At 58.7% G+C, this 25,111-nt stretch overlaps 2 protein-coding genes across 7 annotated transcripts; both read left to right on the top strand.

The window, feature by feature from the left end:
- Positions 1–2,344: 2,344 nt before the first annotated feature.
- On the top strand, positions 2,345–8,231 carry MEN1 (menin 1). 3 transcript variants are annotated; one of them, XM_032414924.1, is made up of 10 exons: positions 2,345–2,657; positions 3,047–3,507; positions 4,416–4,624; positions 4,807–4,935; positions 5,226–5,266; positions 5,340–5,427; positions 6,120–6,256; positions 6,637–6,772; positions 7,282–7,446; positions 7,650–8,231. In XM_032414924.1, coding segments are annotated over exons 1-10 (1,851 nt in total). In that variant the 5' UTR covers positions 2,345–2,655; the 3' UTR covers positions 8,133–8,231. The 3 variants fall into 3 exon arrangements, with proteins under 3 accessions (XP_032270815.1, XP_032270816.1, XP_032270817.1); XM_032414925.1 differs by having other exon boundaries at positions 2,346–2,669; XM_032414926.1 differs by lacking the exon at positions 2,345–2,657 and adding an exon at positions 2,689–2,760.
- Positions 8,232–9,278: 1,047 nt separating this feature from the next.
- On the top strand, positions 9,279–24,902 carry MAP4K2 (mitogen-activated protein kinase kinase kinase kinase 2). 4 transcript variants are annotated; one of them, XR_004300708.1, is made up of 33 exons: positions 9,279–9,432; positions 9,556–9,613; positions 9,816–9,906; positions 9,999–10,063; positions 10,369–10,424; positions 10,787–10,834; positions 10,921–10,963; positions 11,362–11,434; positions 11,516–11,647; positions 11,731–11,793; positions 12,148–12,229; positions 12,325–12,432; positions 12,846–12,924; positions 13,685–13,743; positions 14,204–14,247; positions 14,462–14,500; positions 14,595–14,628; positions 14,751–14,856; positions 14,936–15,024; positions 15,106–15,147; positions 15,247–15,331; positions 15,431–15,510; positions 15,599–15,659; positions 15,742–15,859; positions 19,353–19,411; positions 19,482–19,585; positions 19,691–19,868; positions 20,547–20,615; positions 20,750–20,836; positions 21,074–21,144; positions 21,244–21,299; positions 21,405–22,607; positions 23,364–24,902. XR_004300708.1 is itself a non-coding variant. In XM_032414654.1 (32 exons), the coding sequence occupies exons 1-32, from the start codon at positions 9,337–9,339 to the stop codon at positions 21,490–21,492; spliced, it is 2,463 nt and encodes an 820-aa protein (XP_032270545.1). In that variant the 5' UTR covers positions 9,279–9,336; the 3' UTR covers positions 21,493–24,902. The 4 variants fall into 4 exon arrangements, 3 of the variants coding, with proteins under 3 accessions (XP_032270545.1, XP_032270546.1, XP_032270547.1); XM_032414654.1 differs by having other exon boundaries at positions 21,405–24,902; XM_032414655.1 differs by lacking the exon at positions 9,999–10,063 and having other exon boundaries at positions 10,921–10,989; positions 21,405–24,902.
- Positions 24,903–25,111: the final 209 nt, after the last annotated feature.

The following is a 25,111-nucleotide window of genomic DNA, read 5'->3' as shown; positions in this document are numbered from 1 at the left end:
CTCCCATTCCCTCCACCCATTCAAGGCCATCAGTCCTGCAATTCTCTCCTATTAAACACCACCACAACCTCCTTTGACCTTCTTTCCCCCTCCCCGCCCCACCCACCAGCTGCCATCTTATTTTTCTCCTGTCTTTGCTGCAAAGCTCCCTGAAAGAGTTGAGTATTAGCACTGTCTCCAATTTCTTTCCTCTCATTTTTCTTGAGCCAAGGAACAGGCTTTTGCTCCCAAACTGCTCTTAATGTGGTCACCAGGCATTCCCTCTGAACCAAATCCAGTCAGTCTTCCATGCTCAGTTTGCTGACCTATGAACAGCGCCTGACACGGTCATTAACACCCCTGTCTCGGTGGTCCATCTTCTTCTGCACAAATGCTCGTCTGGTTCTCTTACTATCTCTCTGGCCAGTCTCATTTGCTCGTTCCTCCTGGTCTCCTAATCTCTATGCGAAGAAGTACCCCACAACTCGGTCATTGGTGATCTCATCCCCATATACTCTTCGCCCAGGTTCCCCTTAATGTTAACATCTGACAAAATAGTGATACATTTATCAAACCTAACTGATGAAAACTATGAACGAAGCTACAGACTTTATTTGAATTTCACAAGGAGGGTTCCCAGGTGCCCTGATTAGTTTGGTTTTAAGACTAAAATCCCATACTCCCAAAGTCCCCTCAGTCCTGGGCAAACTACGACGGTCAGCCACCCTATTGACCATTTTTTTTCCCACTAATGTCCTTTTTCTGTCCCAGAATTCAACCCAGAACACCACGTTGCATTTAGTTGTCCCGTCTTCTTACTCTGTTCTAACCTGCAAAAGTTTCTGTCTTTCCTCATCTTTTATGACCTTGACACTTTTGAAGAGTACTGGTCAAGTGTTTGGTAGAATGTTCCTCAGTTTGGGCTTGCCAGATGTTTTCTCATGATTAGACTAGGCTTATGGATTTGGGGGAAAATACCCACAGACGTGAAGAAGGGCAGAAATTTGATGTTTTATTTACTGCTATATATCTAGTGCCTAGGACTGAGTGCCTGGCCCACAGGCATCAAAAATCTGTTGAATGAATAAGGAAGGTGAATGGATGATTCTGTAGAAATTATTGTATTATTTTGAAGTTTTGAAATGTTCTTAATAGGGGTGCCTGGGTGGCTCAGTCGGTTAAGCATCTGCCTTCAGCTCAGGTCATGATCCCAGGGTCCTGGGATAGAGCCCCACATCAGGCTCCCCACTGAGTGGGGAGCCTGCTTCTCCCTCTGCCTGCAACTCCCCTGCTTGTATTCTCTCTGGCAAATAAATAAATAAAATCTTTTTTTTTTAAAGCCTCTTTAAAAAAAAAAATGTTCTTGGGGCGCCTGGGTGGCTCAGTTGGTTAAGCGACTGCCTTCGGCTCAGGTCATGATCCTGGAGTCCCTGGATCGAGTCCCGCATCGGGCTCCCTGCTCGGCGGGGAGTTTGCTTCTCCCTCTGACCCTCCCCCCTCTCATGTACTCGCTCTCTCATTCTCTCTCTCTCAAATAAATAAATAAAATCTTTAAAAAAAAAAAATAAAATAAAAAATAAAAATAAAAAATAAAAAAAAAATGTTCTTAATATAGATAGTATCTTATCATACATACCGTTCTGAAGCTTTTTTCCCTCAACAATATGCTCTTACCCTATTACAAATAACTATGATTCTTCAGATGTTCATCTTTTTTTTTTTTTTTTTTTAAGATTTTATTTATTTATTTGACAGAGAGAGACGCAGCGAGAAAGGGAACACAAGCAGGGGGGAGTGGGAGAGGGGAAGCAGGCTTCCTGCCGAGCAGGGAGCCTGATGCGGGGCTCGATCTCAGGACCCTGGGTCATGACCTGAGCCGAAGGCAGACGCTTAACGACTGAGCCACCCAGGCGCCCCACAGATGTTCATCTTTGTACATATATTAAATTTTCTCAAGAGCAGAACTAGGGAAGAACTGCCAGACATACAGTAGACACATTTACATGTTAACGGATACTGATAAATATCCAACTCAAGTGTTTGAACGCACTAACAGTACTCTGGCAGTGTTTGAAAGTACCCGTTTTCCTCACATCTTTTTTTTTTTTTTAAGATTTTATTTATTTATTTGACAGAGACACAGCGAGAAAGGGAACACAGCAGGGGCAGAGGGAGAGGGAGAAACAGGCTTCCCCAGGAGCAGGCAGCCCTACGTGGGGCTCAATCCCAAGACCCTGGGATCATGTCCTCAGCCAAGGCAGACGCTTAACAACTGAGGCACCCAGGCGCCCCAGTTTTCCTCACATCTTGACGTCACGTGACAGCCTAAGCTTAGCGACCGCCTGAGGAATGCCTGGGTCACTCCCCGGACTACATCTCCCAGAATGCACCGCGGTCCACGGCCTACCTGGAGGGCGTGAAATGGAGTGACCAATCCCCGAGGATCTCAGGAAGGTGGCGCAGCCTCCACTCCTCACCTACCGCTGGGGAGCCCAGAGCAGCGGACTACCACTCCCATCAGCCACCGCGGACCGTCGGCCCGGCCACCATTTCAAGACACGGCAAGGGCAGGAGAGGGCCCGGGACTGCACTTCCCGGCAGGCAGTGCGGCCCAAGGGGCGGAACTCCATTTCCCAGCAGGCTCCAGGCGGCGGGCGCCGTGGTGCCTTGTGTGGGATGTAAGCGCGGAGGTGGGCGCGGGGGACCCAGGCCAGGACTCTCCTTGGGATTTGGGGGGCATGGCCTAGGGGCGCCTTCCGGACGGACTCTAGGTGTCCGGGGGTACGGTCGTAGAGAGGGGTAGGAGCGGCCATGGAGAGTTCCCCAGCGGGATCCTAGAGGCGCACCCCCATCGGGGCCGCGGCTCCTGGGGTTGTGGGGGACGAGGAGGCCCTTCCAGCCTCGGCTAAGGGGTCTCCGACGGAAGAGGGGGAACAGATGAGCGGAGGGCCAGGGGGGCGGGGAAGCAAGAGAATGTAGGGAATAGGCGTGTAGAACCTTAGCTGAGCCTGGGAGGGGGCTCCCTGGTCGTGCCCTCCCGACCCTCCCTCCTCCGGCTCGCCCGCAGGCCGAGGCCCGCCGCCATGGGGCTGAAGGCCGCCCAGAAGACGCTGTTCCCGCTGCGCTCCATCGACGACGTGGTGCGCCTGTTCGCTGCCGAGCTGGGCCGAGAGGAACCGGACCTGGTGCTTCTATCCTTGGTACTGGGCTTCGTGGAGCATTTCCTAGCTGTCAACCGCGTCATCCCCACCAATGTGCCCGAGCTCACCTTCCAGCCCAGCCCTGCGCCCGATCCACCCGGCGGGCTTACCTACTTCCCTGTGGCCGACCTATCCATCATCGCCGCGCTGTATGCCCGCTTCACCGCCCAGATCCGTGGCGCCGTCGACCTGTCTCTCTACCCGCGAGAGGGGGGTGTCTCCAGCCGAGAACTGGTGAAGAAGGTCTCCGATGTCATCTGGAACAGCCTCAGCCGCTCCTACTTCAAGGATCGGGCCCACATCCAATCCCTCTTCAGCTTCATCACAGGTTGGAGCCTGACAGGTGGCAAAGGGGGAGAATCCTGTCTCACCTGGGAACCTTGGCCGACCTCTTCACAACACTGTATGGTTTGCAGAGCCCTTTAAGACCTGTAAGCCTTGTGAAGTGGGGCAAGTGTTATTACCCTCTTTGCAGCTAGGGAAACTGAAGCACAGAGAAGGGAAGTGATATGCCAAAGGCACGGAATGGCAGGGCTGGGCCTGCACCTCAGTCACTTGACTCTGCCTCCTCAGCAGCCCCATCCCTGCCATTGAGCAGCTAGAGGAGACCCTCAGCCCAGTATGAGGCACTAAAGGCAGGAGCGAATCTGGGGAGTGAGGTGCCAAAATCTGGCTACATTTGAGACACTTAAATGAAAGTGAACAGATGAGGGAGGGGCTTCGTGTCAAGGAGCTTAAGACTCAGGGCTTGCAAAGAACTTTCTACTTTGCTCCAAGCCCAGTTGACTGGCAGTCAGGTCCTGGAGAGCCACGTTGAGAAGGAATCGGGCTGCTTCTGCGCCTAGCAGGAAAAGTACGGAGATAAATTAGGAGTATCTACCAGTGGGTGTGTGAAGAAAGAGTGTTGGCCAGAGGGTCCCATTTTTGCTGTCCCTGTTATAATCTAATAGGCACAATAAAACATAATACGGTTGCAGAGAAAGAGAAGGGACAGGGTCAAAGGGTGGGTGGAGCTGTGGAAGAGCCAAGAAGGTCTCTTGCTGCAGCACGTCAAGGGGGAGGGAGAGGCTTCGAACACATAGGGGGAAAGGGATTGAGAGTTGATGGGCAGGAGCATCTAAGGTTTGGGCACAGGCTTGGAGGTGAGGGTGGAAGGGAGCATGGCCCATCACCACCTGGCCCCTTTCCCCAGGTCAGAGCTCAGAGGACCCTCTTCCATGCCCTTCCCTTCCACAGGCACTAAACTGGACAGCTCTGGTGTGGCCTTTGCCGTGGTGGGGGCCTGCCAGGCTCTGGGTCTCCGGGATGTCCACCTGGCCCTGTCTGAGGACCACGCCTGGGTAGTGTTTGGGCCCAACGGAGAACAGACAGCTGAGGTCACTTGGCATGGCAAGGGCAACGAAGATCGCAGGGGCCAGACAGTCAACGCGGGTGTGGCTGAGCGGGTATGCCCCCTCCCCCCACCTTGTCCATTTCACACTCTCCTCTCCTAGCCCAAGCCACCTCCCCTCTTCCTGGCATCACCTTCATATGCTGAGAAGGGGGAGTGCCCCTTTTCTGGCTGTCATTCCCTGGAGCAGGCACAGGTGGGGCCATCCTGAGACATCTGGTCTTGTCCTCTCCCAAGAGCTGGCTGTACCTGAAAGGATCATACATGCGCTGTGACCGAAAGATGGAGGTGGCATTTATGGTGTGTGCCATCAACCCTTCCATTGACCTGCACACCGACTCCCTGGAGCTGCTGCAGCTGCAGCAGGTGAGAGGTGCCTGTGGGACCATGGGCGGGGGCACTTTCCCTTCCTGAGCTTCAGCTTCCCCTTTGGTAACAGGGGTTACTCATTCTTGGCCTGGCCTTTCCCAGGGTTCTTGGGAAAGTAGAATTGAGATGTGAAAGGGCTTTGACTCCCATAAGGGGCTGGTTCCTGAATTTTGGCCCCACCCACCTGGTGGGAGGTCCCTGCTGGTATGCCACTCACATCTGCCTGGTAGACTGAGACCCTCCTCACCTCCCCTCAGCTCATACCTCTCTCCTTCGGCCCCCCCTAGAAGCTGCTCTGGCTGCTCTACGACCTGGGACATCTGGAAAGGTCAGTAGGGGGAAGTGGCCAGGCTGGGCCTCAGGGGGCTGGGAGGCAGCCTGGACTCATGACCCTTTCCCAGGTACCCCATGGCACTGGGGAACCTGGCAGATCTGGAGGAACTGGAGCCCACCCCTGGCCGGCCAGACCCACTCACCCTCTACCACAAGGTGGGGACATCTCAGGAGGGTACAGAAGGGAGGCCCAACAGTGGCTGGGGTCCCCTTCTACCTGGGGACTGGGAGGGGGCAGGTGAGGAGAAAGGAACTTTATATGTATTGGGGGGTATCGCCCTTCTATTTCCCATTTTGTATTTACCATGCACATATTCAGTGTAGTCAGGACTGTCTGAGGGATATCCGTTCTGGGTTTCCCAGCCTGGGAGGGGTGGGGCCTGAATTTGTTCTCTCAGCCCTGCTTTTTCTGCTGCCTCTTATTGTCCTAGAGTATAACAGAGGTCACATGTGGCGGGAGCACTGAGGAGGGGTTGTTAACTTTGTGGGGGTGGGGGGGCAGGATGGACATTGCGCTGGGCTTAGAAGGCTTTGGTGTTTGTGTAGGAGTGTGTCAGAAAGCCAGGGAAATGGATATGCCCTGAGCTTGGAGGATGGGTCCTTTCCCTTTCCTAGCCCTTGTTCTCTGGGGGTCCCTGCCCCCTGCAGCATGGCCCAGGCCTCAGCAGGTAGTCCTGCAGACCCTGGGGAGGAGCACCTGGCAGAGAGGATAGAAGGGGGTGGAGGTGAGACTGGAGGCGGGACCCTCTGGGATCTGCCTACTGTGCCTCATGGGTGTGACCCAATTGGATTTGTGCCATCCAGGGCCACTGGGGCTGCTCCCTGAGGTCCCTCCACTCTATCCCCAGGGCATTGCCTCAGCCAAGACCTACTACCGGGATGAGCACATCTACCCCTACATGTACCTGGCTGGCTACCACTGTCGCAACCGCAATGTGCGCGAAGCCCTCCAGGCCTGGGCTGACACAGCCACTGTCATCCAGGAGTGAGGATCCCCCGACTAGGGCCTCAGGCCAGCCTTTCTTCCCATTCTACCTAATTTCCAACCACCCTCATCCAGGCTTGAGGCCTGGGTCCCCAGCCCTATCCCCTTTCCATCCAGTCCCTAGGCAGCCAAGGCCACCATCACGCAGGAGGTTGGGACCCCTTGATGAGGGCCTCACACCTTTCCCTGGCTCCCCTGGCCTCCCAGTTTCCAACCACTGACATCCAGCAGTAGAATCCACATGCCCTGCCCCCCGCCCCCCCCCCCCCCCGGCCCCTTGCTCAGACGCATCATTTCCAAGTGAAGACCCCAACCGCTCACCAGGTCCCCTGGGGTCCCTGCCATGGCCCAGACCTCACAGTGCCCTACTGCTCTCACAGCTACAACTACTGCCGTGAAGACGAGGAGATCTACAAGGAGTTCTTTGAAGTAGCCAATGATGTCATCCCCAACTTGCTGAAGGAGGCAGCTAGCCTGCTGGAGGCTGGCGAGGAGCGGCCAGGGGAGCAGACCCAGGTGAAGAGCTGGAGCTGCAGCCTGTGTTCACCTTCCCCCTCTCCCCCAGCAAGGCTCCCCATCCCAGGACACAGGGACTGCTGTGTAGGACGGGGGGCTACGGTGCAGGACTGGGGCCTGCCGGGGGAAGGTGGTCCTGCGCGGAGAGCTACATTCTCTGCTGCAGTAGGGGGTCCCCGGCCTGGCTCTGAGGGAGCTGAGGGTATTTTAGGGGTTTCTACCCTGTGCCTTCAGGTAAAGGGGGTGGAAGCCCATCTCTCTCATGGTCTGTACCCCTCATTCAGTTGAGGGTGTGGGGTGTAGGTAAGAGATGGCTTCTGTTTTCCCCCCCAAGTCCTGGCTAAGGACTGGTTTTATAAAAGGAAAGAGGTTCTAAGCGATCTTTTCCCCTGTGCTCACCTCTTTTGAAGCCAGGGCTCTCTGCCTAGGCGAGGGGCTTGGACTGTGCCCTGTGATAGGGGGTGCCTAAGGCGGGGGTCTAACATGCGCCCTCATTTCCCCTTGCCCAGGGGACCCAGAGCCAGGGTTCTGCCCTCCAGGACCCAGAGTGCTTCGCCCACCTGCTGCGGTTCTATGACGGCATCTGCAAGTGGGAAGAGGGCAGCCCCACGCCCGTGCTGCACGTGGGCTGGGCCACCTTCCTCGTGCAGTCCCTAGGCCGCTTCGAGGGACAGGTGAGGGGTAGCTGTGCAGGGTGGCTTGGGGGCGCCAGGGGGTGATGGCAGCTGCTGAGGCAGGACCTTTGTGGTTCTGAAGAGGGTTGGCTTGTCCCCTTTGGGTGCAGCTAAGACAGGCCCTGGGACGCAGCGGCCGAGGCGGGTCTTGGGGTTCCAGCCGCTGGCCTGCAGCCTCTCCTCCACTTTTCCTCCCTGTCCAGGTGCGGCAGAAGGTGCGCATCGTGAGCCGCGAGGCCGAGGCGGCCGAGGCCGAGGAGCTGTGGGGCGAGGAAGCCCGGGAGGGACGGCGGCGAGGCCCGCGGCGTGAGTCCAAGCCCGAGGAGCCGCCGCCGCCTAAGAAGCCGGCGCTGGACAAGGGCCCGGGCGGAGGCCAGGGGGCGATGTCGGGACCCCCTCGGAAGCCCCCAGGGACAGTCCCCGGCACTGCGCGCGGCCCTGAAGGAGGCAGCACGGCTCCGGCGCCTGCACCCGCAGCGTCGCCGCCACCGGAGGGTCCGGTGCTCACTTTCCAGAGCGAGAAGATGAAGGGCATGAAGGAGCTGCTGGTGGCCACCAAGATCAACTCAAGCGCCATCAAGTTGCAGCTCACGGCGCAGTCTCAAGTGCAGATGAAGAAGCAGAAGGTGTCCACACCTAGCGACTACACTCTTTCCTTTCTCAAGCGCCAGCGCAAGGGCCTCTGAACTACCTGTCAGCCCTTGCGGTGCGGGGAGGAGGGCGCCACCCCAGTCACCCCCACTCCCCCGCCCGCCCCTTGAGCCTAAGCCCCTCCCCCGGGCCAAGGGGGCCTAAGCCCCTCCTCCAGGCCCCACCCCCACCCGGAATCCAGGCTGCAAGTTGCTGGAGTACAGGCTACTCCAGGGCTCTGCAGATCCCATCCCCCAGAATCCCAGCCGGCCAATGGAAACCTCACTTTGAGCACCATCATTAATCTTTAAAGGTCCAAGCACTGGAAACAGGGCCCCACCTCAGAACCGAAGCTCTAACCTTGGGCCAGACCAGGGCTGCTCACGGTTGCTCCCGGGCCCGTGGGGCTGAGGTTTTGCCCTACACCCCAGAAGCACAGGTCCCGTCTCCAACCCGGGAACCTGGGACTCCGCTCAGCCCCTAGGAGTACATTTCCGCACTTCAGAATTCCATCCCTTGGGAATCCAACCCCCCTACCCCAAAGAACTTAAACTTTCAGAGTTTGGAAATCCTAGCTTCTTCCCTTCTCTGTCCTGCGAGTCTGGGACACGAAACGCATTCTCCGGCCTGTGAATCCTGAGCCCCGCCCCCTTCCTGACCAAACTGGCCCCAGATCAGAGCAGACCTCTTTCCGACCCTCTGGGAACCTCCCCGAGGTCCAGCCCGTCTCAGGGGACTCCGGAGGAAATCTGCAGGGGTTTGCGAGTGGGTGAGGGGAGCCTGATCTCTTCCTGTTTTGTACATAGATTTATTTTTCAGTTCCAAGGAAGATGAATACATTTTGTAAAAAAAAAAAAAAATACCCGTCCGTGTTTCATCGAGGAAATTGCGGGAGGGGCGGGCGGGACGAGGGAGAGGGGTCCCCTCTTCCCCCTGCCTTCTGGCCTTCGGGCTCCCCACCTGTAGGGCGCAGGCAACGGGTGGCTGGCCGAAGGGCCTCTGCCGGTCGGCTCCGCCCGGCCTCGGGGCTTCCCCTCCCCGCCGAGGGCCTGTCCCGCGGGCGCCTCCTCCCGGCCGGGCGGCGGGGCATCCCCCTCCTGGCCCCGCCCCGGGCCCCGGCCCCGCCTCCGCGGCCTCGGAGCCACCCGCGCCCGCCCCGGCGATCCTGCCCCGCCCCACCCCGCCCCGCGCCGCCCCGCGCCGGCTCCGCGGCTCCGCAGCTCACGACCGCCCGCCCGCCGGCCCGCCCGGCGCCGGGCAATGGCGCTGCTGCGGGACGTGTCGCTGCAGGATCCGCGCGACCGCTTCGAGCTGCTGCAGCGTGTGGGGGCCGGGACCTATGGCGACGTCTACAAGGTGCGCCAGGCGGCCGGACGCGCGGGAGAGCGGCGGGGAGGGTGCCGGCTCTGCGCTCTACCGCGCATCCAGCCCCCAGCCCCGCCCCCTCCTCATTCCGCTTCACCTCCTCCGCCCCTGCAGGCCCGCGACACGGTCACGTCCGAACTGGCCGCGGTCAAGATAGTCAAGCTAGACCCAGGTGAGGGCCCGGGGCCAGGGCCTCTGCGCTGGAGGGAGGGCAGAGCGCCGGCGGGCGCTGAGAGTTGGCCCCCTGAGAGGCAGGCCCCAGGGTACTGTCACTTGGGATCTTTCTGGCCTGGATGTGCCCATTTTGCAGATGGGGGCACTGAGTTAGAGCAATCCGTATGCGCCCCCCCCCCATGATTCCCTGTGCTTCCCAGGGGACGACACCAGCTCCCTCCAGCAGGAAATCACCATCCTGCGTGAGTGCCGTCACCCCAATGTGGTGGCCTACATTGGCAGCTACCTCAGGTGAGGCTGCTTCATCCCCTTGCCTACCCCCAGGCAGCCCCCATGTGGCCCTGCCATGTGCCCACCCCAGTTCTGTGCCCCCCCCCCACCAGGAATGACCGATTGTGGATCTGCATGGAGTTCTGCGGAGGGGGGTCCCTGCAGGAGATTTACCACGGTGAGGGCCAGGACTCCAGGCCCCAGAGGGCCACAGCCTTTTCCCAACCCACCCTTCCCCAGCATGGGGCAGGAGAGGAGAGCTGAGGTCCTGGGCTTGGGCCCTTCTCCACTCCTCACTGGCTGTGTGACCTTGAGACACTGGTGTCCTTCTCTGGGCTCTGTATCCCAGGCTGTGCAGGGAGGGGATGTGGCCAACACCTCTTCCACCTAGGAGTGCCTGCTGCTTCCCCCCACACAGGGTGGCCTGGGAAGGTCAGCATATCCTCCCGACCTCCATGCCAGTCTTCACCCCTTCCATTTCAGCCACCGGGCCCCTAGAGGAACGGCAGATTGCCTATGTCTGCCGAGAGGCACTGAAGGTAACTGGGCCCTTACGGCTGTTCACACCCCCAGGCCCCAGGAGCTGTGGTCAGGGAGCCCAGCTGGCCTGGCCAGTGCGTGCCTCTGTGTGTGTGTGTGTGTGTGTGTGTGTGTGTGTGTGTGTTGGGGGGGGTGGAGTGCCTCAGGCAGAGCTGGCCTGAGGGGCTGTGGGTCCTGGGGGGGAAGGGGCCCCAGCCCTGTTGCCGGAAGCAGCACATTTCCCTCTTGGCTCAGTCACTTCCTGTTTGGGGAGAGGGGAGGAGGAAGCTGCTTGGGTGGGGGGCCCCAGTTGCGAGAGGGGGCTCAGGAAAGGGGAGATAGTCCTGGGTGGCTGTTCTCAGGAGCTCCTCTTTGTCCCCAGGGGCTGCACCACTTACATTCTCAGGGGAAGATCCACAGAGACATCAAGGTAGGGGTCTGGCCAAGGACATCCTGGGAGGGAGGAGGAGGCTCTTGGGGACACCAGATGGGATTCTCTCTCCTCCATTCCCACAGGGAGCCAATCTTCTCCTCACCCTCCAGGGAGATGTCAAGCTGGGTCAGTACCCCGGGGACACAATCAGGGTGAGGGTTCTGTGGGAGCTTATGGAGTCTTAGGGTCTGCATTTAAGTGCTGGGTGTCCTTGAGCAAGTCACTTTACCACTTAACCCTCAGTTTCCCCATCGAGAAAGCGTTACCGTCCTCCTTCCCTGCTAGAAGTTGGTGTGGTTGGGGCTGTATGGAGTCTAACCCGGGACTACGTACTGGGTCAGGGAGAGAAGGTAGTTGACCCCTCCCGGAGGGGGCCCTGGCCTTCCCTTCACCGTGTGGCGGTTGTGGCTGAACCTGGGCCGCCTGCTCTCTGAACCCTTCAGGTGCATTCCGAGCCTCAGCCCTGGAGGTGGGTGGGGGGTGGTAGCCAGAGGGCGGGTGGGAGCAGCTCTTTCTCCCTGCAGCTGACTTTGGGGTGTCAGGTGAGCTGACGGCATCTGTGGCTAAGAGGAGGTCTTTCATTGGGACTCCGTACTGGTGAGGCTGTGCCTTGGGCTGAGGGGGTGGGGGGGGCACAGGTCGGGCACCTGGCCATCCCACCTGTGACCCCCTCTCTAGGATGGCCCCAGAGGTGGCCGCTGTGGAACGCAAAGGAGGCTACAACGAGCTCTGTGACGTCTGGGCCCTGGGCATCACCGCCATCGAGCTGGGCGAGCTGCAGCCCCCTCTATTCCACCTGCACCCCATGAGGTCCGCTGAACACTTACTTGCCCCTTGCCTGACCTCCAGGGCACTGCTGCCCTTGTCCCCTGACCTCGTGCTCTGTTCCACAGGGCCTTGATGCTCATGTCGAAGAGTAGCTTCCAGCCGCCCAGGCTGAGAGACAAGACTCGCTGGTGAGGGCCTACATCCCCCACTGGGGCCTCCTTTCCAGCAGTCTCCACGGGGGCGGAGAACCTGCCAACTCCCAGGGTGCAACCTGAGGAGCCCCGCACTCTCAGCCTTTGTGGACCATCTGTGGGAGGGGCCTGAGCTCTGCCCCTGGGCCGGGGGACTGGTGTGGGCAGGGAGGAAGGACAGATGGTTATGATAGAGGAGCTGCTGTGCCCCAACAGCAGGATTGCTTAGGCCAGCTGCCCTTGGCTTCGGTCTGGCTCCTTCCTGAAGCAGACTCCCTCCTCTGGAGCTCGCAGGATGCCCCACATGAGGGCTAACCTGGGTCTGGGGGCGGGGGCTCTTGTGCCCACTAGGACCCAGCATTTCCACCACTTCCTCAAGCTGGCCTTGACCAAGAACCCCAAGAAGAGGCCGACAGCAGAGAAGCTTCTGCAGGTGGGAGATGGGGGCAGGGCAGGAGCCTAGGTGTTTGCAAGCAGAGGCCTGGAGGCCAGGAACCAACCTGTGCCCCTCCCCCCCCAATCCTCCAGCATCCATTCACAACCCAGCACCTCCCTCGGGCTCTCCTCACACAGCTGTTGGACAAAGCCAATGACCCCCACCTGGGAACCCCCTCCCCAGAGGACTGTGACCTGGAGGTAAGTGAGGGGAGCTGAGGAATGGATCTTGGCCTGGCCAGGTGGTAAGGAATGCAGAGGTGATATGGATCAGGTCTCTTTAACTTGCGAATTTCCAGCACTGGGAGCTTTCCTCCAGGCGAGCCCACCCATTAGAAATTTTCCCTGGGCCCATCTTGCCCCCAGTACCCCTCACTTGATAAATTCCTGTGCTTGGCTTAAGCTAACCTGACCCTAGCTTAGCTCTCTTCTGGTTTCTGTGTGTTCTTTGGCCAGTTATCTTCTTCTCTGTGCTGGTTTTCTCATCTTTAATCTTACAATAATCTCAGAAAGTTGTTGTAAAAACAAAGTGTGGGTAAAGCACTTCCAGTGATACCTGGCGGAAGGCGAGTGCCGAGTGCGTGTCAGCCGTTTGTGTTTGTTTTCTTTCCTAGACTTATGACATGTTTCCAGACACCATTCACTCCCGCGGGCAGCACGGCCCGGCCGAGAGGACCCCCTCGGAGATCCAGTGTGAGTTTGCTCTGGAGGTTATGTGGGTGTGTAGGGGGGGAGCTATGTGAGTGTATCTGGTGGGGGACAGTGCATGTGGATCTGGTGGGGGGCTGTGTATATGGATTTGGCTGGGGAGGGTGTGTGTGTGTGGATCCGGTGGGGGGGCTGTGTGTGTGGATTTGGTGGGGGGGGCTTGTGTATATGGACTTGGCTGGGGAGGCCGTGTGTGTGGATCTGGTGGGGGTGCTGTGTGTGTGGATTTGGGGGGGGCTGTGTATATGGACTTGGCTGGGGGGGGCTGTGTGTGTGGATTTGGTGGAGGGGGCTGTGTGTGTGGATTTGGGAGGAGCTGCGTGTATGGATTTGATGGGGGGCTGTGTGCGTGGATTTGGATTTGGTGGGGGCTTGTGTGTTTGGTTATGGTTGGGGGCTGTGTATATGAATTTGGTGGGGGGGGTGTGGACTTGATGGGGGTGCTGAGTGTGGATTTGGGGAGAGGCTGTATGTAGAGTCGGGGGCTGGTATTTGGATTTGGTGGGGGGTTGTGTGTGGATTTGGTAGGGTAGCTGTGTGGACTTGGGGGGCTATGTGTGGATTTGGGGGGCTGTGTATGTGGATTTGGTGGGGGGTGCTGTGGTGGTGGGGATCTGGGGGGTGACTATGGCGGAGGCTGTGTGTGTCTGAATCTGGTGGAAGGGGCTAGGTGTGGGGATCTGGTGTGAGTATGGGGGTCAGTCGGAAGACCGCCTTGCTAACTCGTGTACCCTGGGCCCCCCAGTTCACCAGGTGAAATTTGGCGCCCCACGCAGGAAGGAAACAGACCCACTAAATGAGCTGGTGAGGGGGCTGGTGGTGTCGGCGGGGCGGTGTGCAAGGGCGGCCTAGGGAGCTGGGCTAGAGGTGGAGCGCCTCAGATCCCTGAGGCCCGTGACATTGATGGGGGGGCTCCTTCCTGGGCATGGTGACCTCACCTTTCTAAAAAATGGGCCTATCACGGACTTGAGCCCCCATCCCACCCGCTCAGCATGGTTCTCTCTGCCAGTTCTGTGTCTTCGCCCAGTTGTCCAACCCACCAGCTCTGGCTCTTGCTGCCCGTCTGTCCCCTCTCGCCGTTTGTCTGTCCTCCTCTTTCATAGTTTCTTTGCCTTTCCTTGTCTCTCTCACAATTTTCTCGCCTGTTACCATGTCATTTTTCATCTGTTTGTTCTTTCTCTCCCACAGTCTCTCGATCATCCTCTTATGTCGTTTCTCTTCTCTCTGCTTCTCTTTTGGTTTTTCTGATTTGGTTTTCCTGCAGTGGGAGGAGGAGTGGACACTGCTGGGAAAGGAGGAGCTGAGTGGGTGAGTGAGGCAGAGGGAAGCTACAGGGGAGGGGTGAGTGAGGCAGAGGGAAGCTATAGGGGAGGGGTGAGGGAGGGAGAAGGAAGCTACAGGGGAGGGGTGAGGGAGGGAGAGGGAAGCTACAGGGGAATGGTGAGGGAGGGAGAAGGAAGCTACAGGGGAGGGTGGGGGCGGCAGAAAAGGCTGACCTCTGACCTCATGCCCTCCTGCCCAGGAGCCTGCTACAGTCTGTTGAGGAGGCCCTAGAGGAAAGGTGAGGGGCTGGGCCTGAAGGTGGGGGGCGGGCAGCTGGACCTGGGGCCCGGTCACATCTCACACCTCATGTTCCTCTGGTTTGTCCCCCACAGGAGCCTGACCATCCGGCCAGCCTCAGAACTCCAGGTATGGAGTGCAGGGAATTTGGAGCAGGGGATGGGAGAGGGCTGTAGAGGCCGCAGTTGGGGTAGGGCCAGGTTATGGGGTCTTGCTGACAGCCACGCTCGGTCCCCTGACTCTCCTGCCAGGAGCTGGACTCCCCAGACGATACCATAGGAACCATCAAGCGGGCCCCATTCTTGGGGCCATCCCCCCCTGAGCCTCCAGCTGAAGACCCTCTATCCAGCCCCCTAGGTGAGTCCAGGCTTGGGGGACCAGGAGGCAGGAGTGGGTGGGGCTAGAGCTGGAATTCACAGCCAGTCTGTGCCTGCAGGAACCCCACCTCCACCTCCCCCAGGCCCTAACAGCCCCCCACTGCTCCCCACTGCCTGGGCCACCATGAAGCACAGGGAGGATCCTGAGGTGAGGGGGTGCTCCAGAGGGGCTGGGAAGATGGGAGACTGGGGGTGCCACCTCGGCCCTGACTCTTTCCCACCCTTCCAGAGATCGTCCTGCCATGGGCTTCCCCCAACCCCCAAAGTGCATGTAAGTGTTTGTCCCTCAGCCCTGTCCCCCTGCTGCCCCTACCACCTACTGCCTCCCCCCACCTCTGTCTTCCTCACCGGCCTCTTGCCTTCTCCCCAGATGGGCGCCTGCTTCTCCAAGGTCTTCAATGGCTGCCCCCTGCGGATCCACGCTGCTGTCACCTGGATTCACCCTGTCACCCGGGGTAGGCGGGGCAGGGAGGAAGCAGGAGCCCGGGAATCCCCAGCTTGGGCCAGGGGGTGTGACTGACCTCTGACCCCGTAACCGCCCCCCCTCCCCGCAGACCAGTTCCTGGTGGTGGGGGCCGAGGAAGGCATCTACACCCTCAACCTGCATGAACTGCATGAAGATACACTGGAGAAGGTGAGGCCCGGCTGGCTTTGGAGGGGGGAGGGTCCTGGGGGGCTTGGAGTGCTGACTCCCTGTCCATCAACCACTCTGTGGCCTCCAGCTGATTTCACACCGCTGCACCTGGCTCTACTGCGTGAATAATGTGCTGCTGTCGCTCTCAGGTACAGGTTGGGGCAGGCGGGGGGCCGGGGCCTGCACCCCGCCGGCCCACACTCTCTGAGCCCCTCTCTCCCTCCCTGGCAGGGAAATCCACGCACATCTGGGCCCATGACCTCCCAGGCCTGTTTGAACAGCGAAGACTCCAGCAACAGGTTCCCCTCTCCCTCCCCACCAACCGCCTCACGCAGCGCATCATCCCCAGGTCGGGGACCCTAGGGGAGCCTGGACGTGCAGCAGGGTGGGAAGGGGGAGGCAGAGGGGCCAAGCCGGGGTTGGAATATGGCCTTGCCTGTGACTGGGCTTGTGATCTCAGACGTGGCTTTGCCTCTCTGAGCCTACGTTCCTCATCTGTCAGAGCCTTGGTAGCCCCCGCCCCGGGCCGCTGGGCCCATAGGGAAGCAAGGAGACCGTAGTGAGGCAGTTGTGGTTGTGAGGGTACGGGGCCAGCGTTTACCGAGCACTAGCTGTAGGCCTGGTCCTAAGCTGGGCTGGGAGACAGCAGATCAAATGCATCCTTGACAGTTAGGACCTGGCCCTGAAGTGAGCCTGGGGGAGAGCAGGGGGTTGGGGGGGGGGGGCCCAGAGGCCTCTGAGAGGCTGGCCGCCTGAGGGCGTGGGGTTGGCAAGTGCATAGTGGGTTTCCGGGCAGATGAATTGGGGAATGGCATTCCAGGCAGGGGAAGAGCACCAGCGAATTCTTGTGGGTGATCTGGGGAGATGTAAGGCGTTTGGCCTGGGGGAGGAGGGCGGAGCAGCCTGAGGGGAAGACGCATGGGTGGCAGAGCCCTTCCTTTGATGCCAGGCCCGGGATCTGGGTTTTGTTCAACTGGCAGCAGTGCTGGGTTATTTGACAGAGAAAGACGCAGCGAGAGAGGGAACACAAGCAGGGGGAGTGGGAGAGGGAGAAGCAGGCTTCCCGCGGAGCAGGGAGCCCGATGCGGGGCTCGATCCCAGGACGCTGGGATCATGACCTGAGCCGAAGGCAGACGCTTAACGACTGAGCCACCCAGGCGCCCCAGTGCTGGGAGCATTTTAGAAGGATCCCTCAGTATGTCAATCGGGACTCTTCCTACTGCAGGCGATGCAAGTGATTGACTAGCAGAAAAGGGAATTCAGTGGTTCATGTAACTGCAAGTTCAGGAGTAGGGTTAGCTTTAGGCCCAGCTGGATCCAGGCTTAAATGGCTTTATCAGGAATCTCTTGGCTCTGCTTTCCCCTATCACCTTCGTTCTCAGGTAGGCTTTCCTGTCCAGGGAGGGAGGGCCGTGGTTCCAGGCCAGCATTCCATTAGCTAACAGGCTTGTGGTACTAGAACCTCTGCTTCCAAGTAATTCCCACAAAGTCCGGGGGCCAATTCTCATGGGTCTAGCTTAAGTCCCTGTGCACTCTGAGCCTGTCACTGTGGCCATGGCATGAGGAGCTTGGTGGGGGCGGGGGGCAGGCCTGGGTCACGTGCCTTCTCCTAGAGCTGGGGGGTCAAGAGAGACACATGAAGACTAGAGGCATCTGCTGGCTGGCTGTGCTGAGAGTGGTCACAATGACTTGGAGGGGGAGGCTGGTGAGAGGGCACCTGGGAAGGAGGCCAGTGTAGTGACCTGAGGCGGTGGGTGTTAGGCTACAGGGTGGTGAGAGATGAACGGACTTGAGCCATATTCAGGAAGTGGGGTTGAGAAGATCTGGGGCCTGATCGGAGTGAGCAGGAGGGAGAAGGGAGGGACTGGGAGACCTTGGGGGAGCAGATCGTGTCGTGTGTTTTATGAGGCGTCGGCGGGGTGGGGGGAGTTGTCCAGATAGAGTCCCTTGTTCAGTCATTCAGAGAGTATCTCCTCAGTACCTAGTACGTGCCTGGGGGCCTCTGTGAACTAAAGAGTCCCTCATAGTCTCCAGACTTTCTTGTCACAAGAGACGGACAACAACCAACCAACATAAAAAGGGTATTCTGTGGTGATGTGCAGAGGGGAAAGTGGTACGTAAATTAAAGCATGGGGAGAAGGAGGACCAGGAGGGGTGGGGCCTGGACGGTGGTCTTAAACAAGGTGGTCAGGAAGGACATTTCTGAGACGGTGCTGTTTGAATAAAGACTTAGAGCAAGGCTTGTTGATATCCAGGGGGAAAGTGACATGGACTGAGGTTTTGAGGGGATCATCCCTGTAGCCGCTGTGTTGAAAATAGACTGAAAGGGTGAAGGGAAAGCAGGGAAACCTGTCAGGAGGTTCTTGTACCCATCAGGTGGGAGGTGATGGTGGCGTGGGCCAGGGTAGTAGTGAAGGAGATGAAAAGCGGCTGAATTGTGGTTTTCTTTTGAAAGTTGAATCAGCAGGATTTCCTGATAGTTGGTAGATGGAAAAGAAAGAGGAGTCGATGACTCCAGGGTTTTTGGCCTGGGCAGCAGGAAGGATAGAGCTGTCATCAGGTGTGGGTGGAGCAGAATTCAGTGTTGTCACATTGAGTCTGAGATGTGCAAGTGGGACCTCCATCGACCGTGGGCTAGGTGTGGCTGAATTCGAGGAGGGGTCCCGGCGGTAGGCTTAGATGTTGCCCTGCCCAGGGGCGTGGTGGGAGCTGGTAGGGGCGGTGGGAGAGGTCAGGCCAGTGGCTACCCCAGCTGGGGAGCTGCGGGCCCAGGCCCTTCCTGCGGCGGGCTCGCTCGTGTACATCTGGAGCCCTGCAGCCCTGGGGCTTCCTGAGCTCAGTGCCCGAGCAAGCCTCTGCTTTGTCCCGGGACCTGCAGGAAACAGGCCCGTCAGAGCCCCAGCTCGGGTGTGTGTTTGGAAAGTCACGGAGTCAACGCTGTCCACCTTGCACATAAAAAGCAGAGAGCCAGAATTGTTTGGAGAAAAAACAGATACAAAAATATCTGCCTCTGTCCCGTCCAGAAGCCAGTTGGGGGAGAGAGGAGACAGCAAAGGGAGAGAGGAGACAGAGGGGCAGACGGCCCGGGTCGCTGGGAGGAGGTGGCAGGCCTCCGGACATGTAACCCTGTTCCCCAGAGGAGGAAACAGGCTCAGGAGGTCCCCTGAGGGCTTGGGGGACAGCCAGTAACAGAAGCAAGGACGCTACCTACTTTCCCCCTGCCACCAAAGCCAGCCACCAGCCGGCTCCCTGTGGTGTCACTTCAGCGAGGGCAGGCCAGGCCGATTGTTTGTGGTTTTTTTGCAAGTGTTAATCTTCTTGGGCCCCGCCTGCCCTTCTGTGACGTGTGCCATGTGGCAGGCGGAGGGGGGACCGCCATGAGTGCTCGCAGGGCTGGAGCCGCGCCTGCCCCCTCCGTGCCCTTGTTTCTTCATTCCCGTCTGCTTTTAGACCTTGCCTTCGCCTCAGAAGGGTTTCCAGTGATGGGCAGTAGGCGGGCAAGTAATCATTCGGAATGGGAAAAGCTAGCCCTGCGTGAGTGCACGCAGCGTGCCGGGCTCTGCTGGAAGCCCTTCTCCTCACTACGGGGTCGGTGCCATGGTAACCCCCATTCCCCGGATGAGCAAATTGAGGCAGGGGCAGGTTAAGTGAGCTGCCCAAAGGGGCACAGGTAAAGGTGCTTCTGTGCCCGCACCCCTGGGCCGCAGGCTGTGGAGGTGGGTGTTGGAGCCTCAGGCTCTCCCCCGTGAGGCAGGGAAGGGGATAGTGCCCATCTCAGGGCTCTGTGGGGCCTTGGCCATGGACGGCACCCATGACACGTGCCCCGGTCGTCACCCCTGCAGGCGCTTTGCCCTGTCCGCCAAGATTCCAGACACCAAAGGCTGCCTGCAGTGTCGTGTGGGTAAGAGCCGGGCGTCGGGGGGCTGGGGGCACGGGCGCGGCCGGGTCCCCACCGCCTGCCTCTGTTGCAGTGCGGAACCCCTACACGGGCAGCACCTTCCTGCTGGCTGCCCTGCCCACCAGCCTGCTCCTGCTGCAGTGGTATGAGCCGCTGCAGAAGTTCCTGCTGCTGAAGGTGCGGGGCGGTCGGGGGCGGGGGGGGGGGGGAGGGCGGTGGCCTGGATGGTGGCAGTGGGCCTGGGGGGAGAAATGGAGGCCTGAGCACCCCTGCTGCCCCCAGAACTTCTCCAGCCCCTTGCCCAGCCCCGCGGGGATGCTGGAGCCCCTGGTGCTGGATGGGAAGGAGCTGCCGCAGGTGTGTGTGGGGGCGGAGGGCCCCGAGGGGCCGGGCTGCCGAGTCCTGTTCCACGTCCTGCCCCTGGAGGCTGGTCTGACGCCTGACGTCCTCATACCGCCTGGTGAGCCAGAGGGCTGTGTGTGTGTGTGTGTGTGTCAGAGAGAGGGGGCGGGCAGGGAACTGGGTTCACCACAGCTGTCGGCTCCCAGCCCCCCTTCAGCGGGGCTTCTCTAAAAGATTTCATTAGGGGGCCGCAGGGACAGAACCAAACCAGGCAGGGTGGGCCTGGGGGCCTTCATTCTGAGCAGGGAAGCAGGACACTGGGTCGGGACGGCTCAGGGGAGCAGAGGGAGTGGCCGTCGGTCAAGAAGGACGGGCGCACTGGACTAAGGCCCAGCTGTGCCCCAGGCCCCGAGCCAGGGGCCTCCCACACAAGCCTTCATTCTTACTCCTCACGGCAGCCCCGCAAGGTCGGCATCGTCCTGCCTGGGTTACACGTGAGGGAACTGAGGCTCAGAGACTTGTGGTCACACGGTGGTGGAGTCGCACACGGTGCTTCTCCCAGCTCCAGAAACCCTGCCCTCCCACGGCTCCCTGGGACTCACCTCTGCCTCTCTACGGCGCCTGCAGGCGGCTCACTCAGCCGCTCTGAGCCTCAGTTGCCCCAGCTGCGCTGTGCGGGAATCAGTCGGACTGCTATGGGGCTGAAAGGCGCTTGTGGGGACAGCTGGCTGTAGCCGTCCCCCCGGGTCTTCCTTGCGGGGCTCAGCCAGGCCGTGTCTCCCTTGTCTGCCTGCAGAGGGGCTCCCGGGCACCGCCCAGCAGGTGATCCAGGTGGACAGGGACACAGTCCTAGTCTGCTTTGACCGTGAGTGCCCCTGAGGTCAGGGCTCGGGGCAGTGGAGGGGCTGAGGGGAGGCTGAGGGAAGCCAGGTGCCTGTGGGTCTGCCTCCCCAGAAGGGAACCACCCCGTTCGCACCCACCAGCCCTCTCCCTGTGCAGGCTGCGTGAGGATGGTCAACCTGCTGGGTGAGCCCACGGCCACACTGGCGCCCGTGCTGACCTTTGACTTCCCCATTGAGACTGTGGGTGAGTGAGCTGGATGGGGGTGGGGCGGGAAGATCCCCAGCCTAGAGCATGTGATGTGGCCCGGGGCGGGGCGGGCAGTGGGACAAGGAGGCAGGTGCCCCAGCCCCTCTCGAGAGCTACACCTGTCACCTGCGGTCTGTGAGGACCTCGGTGGCCCAGACCTGGGGCCAGAGTGTGGCGGGGGGCGCCAGCGTCCTCAGGGCAGGTGCAGGGCTGAGGCAGCCTGCTGCCTCCTAGTGTGTCTGCAAGACAGTGTGCTGGCCTTCTGGAGCCATGGGATGCAAGGCCGTAGCTTGGACACCAATGAGGTGAGTGGAACTCTGGACCCTCGCTGCCCCTGGCCTGGTGGGCACTGCCTCTTAGGAGAGGAGCCACTGGGGTGGCCTCAGTGCCCCTTTTCTTCCCAGGTGACCCAGGAGATCACAGACGAGACAAGGATCTTCCGAGTGCTTGGGGCCCACAGGTAGGACGTGGTGCCCCGACCTCCCCTTCAGAAGCCCCTGAGGCCATATGGATGTGCCACAGGTCTTCCCTGCCCTGCTCACCTCCGGTTCTCTCTCCCCTCCAGGGATATCATCCTCGAGAGCATTCCCACTGACAACCCAGGGGCTCACAGCAACCTCTACATCCTCACGGGCCACCAGAGCAGTTACTGAGAGGGCCGGGCATGGCCGGGGGCATCCCCCCTACCCTGCTCCCAGGCCTTAGCTGCATTCCCTTTTAGGCAAAAGGGGCCCCTCCCAGGTCAGAGGAGCCCAGGCTCTGCTGGTCTGAAGGGCAGAAATAATCCTGAGAAGAGTTTTGCGGGCTGGGGATGGGGGGAAGCCCACCCCAGGCCCCCCCACAAAACTGGACCAGAGGAAGCTGCTGTTACCTCCCCCTCCCCTGTGGGCAGCTCAGGGCCTGTGGCAAGGGTCCCCGGGCAGGGTGGGGGCAGGCCCAGGTGACCCATTCCATTTTGTTCCACATTTCCTTTCCATTCTTCCTGCCAAGAGCCTGCCCCTGCACCCTGTCCTGGGGAACATGGTATTTAAAAGAGAGACTATATTGGTATTAAAGCTGGTTTGATTTTACTCCACTGATCCCTCTTTGTCTGGGGGAGCTGAGCCCACTGTCTCATCTCCCTCCTTCTTCCCTCCCTCCCTCCAGCACATTTCTCTGTGGCACCAGGGAAGGGGGGCCCCCAGTGTTCTGGTGACTCCCTAATGGGGGAGCCCGGCAGAGCTGATGGAGAGGCCAGTGGCCCCCAAAAGGCATCTCAGGGGCACTGTCTTCCCGGGCTCTCCTGCTCAGGAGGAGCCCTCAGCTTTGAAGTGTGAGGCCTCTTTTGTGGCCGAGGAACCATGCAGATGGGGGGGGAGGCCAAGCTGAACAAAGGGACTCTCATCCAGGGCACCCCTGCCCCGTTCAGGGTCTCACCAGGCAGCCAGGGCCCAGGAAGGGCCGGCCACTGGCTACGCCACCCAGTGCCAGCGAGGCTTTGGTCTGTGGACACAGCCTGCTATGACCTGTGTCCCCTGCCCAAGCCTGGGGCTGCATCCCTGCCTCCCAGCTGCTGCCTAGGTATCAGCGTGCTCCATCAGGCCAAGACTGCAGAGTATGGGCTCCGTCATCAGGCTAGACTCTGGGAAGATTAGCCTGTGTCCATTTAACAAGTATTCCCAGACAGCCTCCTCAGTGCCAGACCCTGGGCTCACAGAGAGGTCAGTACCAAGATGTGGACCAGCCCCCAGTGAAGGCAGCGATCCCTGCTGGAGCCTGCATCTCGAGGGTACGTCTGTCTGCCCGTGGCTGACCTTTTGCTTTGCATTGTCATTCTTGCACTTTTCCCTCTTAGAGGGCTCCATATCCTCAGGCCAGGAAGCCCCCCCCCCCATTGCCCCAGGCCCTGACCAGGCTGCTCTGGACCGGAGCCTTTGGGCAGGTGAGGCCAAAGAGGTAGGATGACCGCTAGCCTTGAAGGAGAGGTCAGGTGCACACACACGGCTGCATAGGGTGGGAAGGCCCTGGGTCTGGGGGAAGAGCTTGAGCAAAGGCCCAGGGGTCAGGTCTCGAATGTGGCCCAGTTATCTTTCTTCTGATATTCAAGGCAACTGTTTGAATTAAGAATTTCTCTCCACCTGGTGGGTTGCTGGTATTTGATAAATGGATGCAAGTGGGTGGGTGGGTGGTGGACAGATGGCAGCGTAGGTGAAGAGCCTGCAGCGGCTCAGTCCCTACTGCCCCTGCCAGGGGCCCCGGCCATCCCAGGTTCTTCTGTTGTCCCCTTGTCCACCCTCCCCACCCCTCCCCACCCCCCCGCAGAGCCCTGACTGCTCTGACTCCTAGGGTTTTTTGGCTGAAATAGATTGTCAGACGGGGAGGGAGACAGAGCTGTACATTGGCAGTCACACCTGCCCTCTCCCTGAGACCCAGAGGAGGGTGGCAGGCACCTCCCAAGTTCTCAAAGTCTGCACCTGCCTGGAGGACGTTGGATGGACCAAATGGTGGAGTGACATGATATGATTCCCAACTTCCCATTTTCCAGATTTCCTGGTGGAGGTGTAGGACTAAGTTGAGGCGTGCCGGGGGCGGGGAGGTGAGCTCCCACTCAGAAGAGGCCCCTGACCCTCACCCCAGGTGCCCGGGAGAGGACGACCTTCCCGCCTACAAAGCAGCGGCCCGCAAAGAGCGCCACCTTGTGGCAGGTTGCCCTAGCCCGTGGCTGCCACCCGGGTCGGCAAAGGGGCTTTGGGGGAGTTGAGAATGTAACATGCCAAAAAGTGGGAGGTCGGGGGGAAAAGCAAGGGCTTCTGATAAAATATTCACTGGCAGCACAGGCCGGCCACAAGCCAAAGAAAGACCAGGAAGCTGGGAATTTGCACTGAAAAGACTGAAAGTGTTATTTTATTTATGTATTTTTAAATAGGTAGCCCTTGTCCGTGGCCTGCTATTTTTTAAAAGAATACAAAATGGATACAATGAAAAGTCTGAACCTTTTGGTTCAATGAAAACTTCTGAACCCTTCTGGAAGTATTTAAGCAGTTCCGTATGATTTATTCTTCTCCCCTTTTTAAATGTGCGGTGACACATTCCACACACTGTTCTGCTCTTACCCTTTTAAAATCTGTTCTGGAGAGCTTTCCATCATCAGTGCTCCCCTCCCCTTGTTGTTTTCACAGTTAGTGGTGTTCCGTTGTATAGCTTTCCCACAACTCCTGTTCACTCACTGCGATTAGATCCCTTACTGATGTAACTGTGTTTCTACGACTTTGATATTACGAGGCACACTGCAATAAATATCCTTGTGCAATAAATACCACGCCCATGCCACTCTGGCCATTCAAGTGTCCTGTACGGTGACTTTCTGGAAGCGACATTGCTGCGTCAGAGTGGCCGTGTTTGTTCTTGTGAGAGCTACTGTCAAATGCTGAGCTGTGTTTTCCCCATAGAGCAAATCCTAAATCGGCCTGCAGGGCCATGGGGAGGATTGAAAATCCTATAATATACAAAATGCAACAACACGGGGGAGCCTCAGAGATCGAATACTGAACTCAAACAGCAAATCGCATGAAACTACACACAGTACGGTCGCATTTTCAAAAGCTCAAAAAAACCAGCAAAAGGAAACCATTTATTGTCTGGTGGGACAGGCACATGTGATAAAACCCTATTCGATCAGGGGAAGAAAAAGTACAAAATTCAAGATGATGGTCTCGGAGAGGAGAGTAGAGGAGCGATGAGGAAGGACCCCAGGAGTGTGCAAGGGTTTTGGTCAAATCTTGGTTCTCAGGTTGGGTGGTGGGTTCGTGGGCATTCAATGTGTGTCAGTCCCTAACTCAGACAAGATGCCACACATCCTTTTGTATGTATCAAATACTATGTAATAAAATGTAAGTTTAAATATAATCCCTCAAAAAATAAAACCTTGTAATGGGTTAAAAAAACAAAAAAAAAGCCAAGATAATCCTTTCCTAGATTATGAAATCAGCATTGTGAGTAGAACTACGGGCAGATCTCTCTCTCTCTAGTTTCTTCTATTGTTTTTTAAGACAGCTTTATTGAGGGGGACTGGCTGGCTCAGTCAGAGGAGTATGCAACTCTTGATTTCAGGGTTGTGAGTTTGAGCCCCACGTTGGGCGTAGAGATTACTTAAAAATAAAAACTGAGGGGCATCTGGGTGGCTCAGTCGGTTGGGCGGTTGCCTTCGACTTGGATCATGGTCCCAGGATCCTGGGATCGAGCCCCGCATCGGGCTCCCTGCTCAGCAGAGCCTGCTTCTCCCTCTCCCTCTGC

Source organism: Phoca vitulina, unplaced genomic scaffold (assembly GCF_004348235.1).
Source record: "Phoca vitulina isolate PV1807 unplaced genomic scaffold, GSC_HSeal_1.0 scaffold16, whole genome shotgun sequence".
NCBI classification, from domain to species: Eukaryota; Metazoa; Chordata; class Mammalia; order Carnivora; family Phocidae; genus Phoca; species Phoca vitulina.
Note: the sequence above shows the minus strand (reverse complement) of the source record. Positions and strands in the feature narration are given on the sequence as shown.

Coding starts and splice junctions, on each gene's coding strand:
- MEN1 (XM_032414924.1), top strand. Junction 6,773..7,281: donor GGCCAGGGGAGCAGACCCAG/GTGAAGAGCTGG, acceptor CCCCTTGCCCAG/GGGACCCAGAGCCAGGGTTC. Junction 7,447..7,649: donor TAGGCCGCTTCGAGGGACAG/GTGAGGGGTAGC, acceptor CTCCCTGTCCAG/GTGCGGCAGAAGGTGCGCAT.
- MAP4K2 (XM_032414654.1), top strand. CDS start 9,337: ATGGCGCTGCTGCGGGACGTGTCGCTGCAGGATCCGCGCGACCGCTTC. Junction 14,857..14,935: donor CCCTCTATCCAGCCCCCTAG/GTGAGTCCAGGC, acceptor CTGTGCCTGCAG/GAACCCCACCTCCACCTCCC. Junction 19,869..20,546: donor TGACGTCCTCATACCGCCTG/GTGAGCCAGAGG, acceptor GTCTGCCTGCAG/AGGGGCTCCCGGGCACCGCC.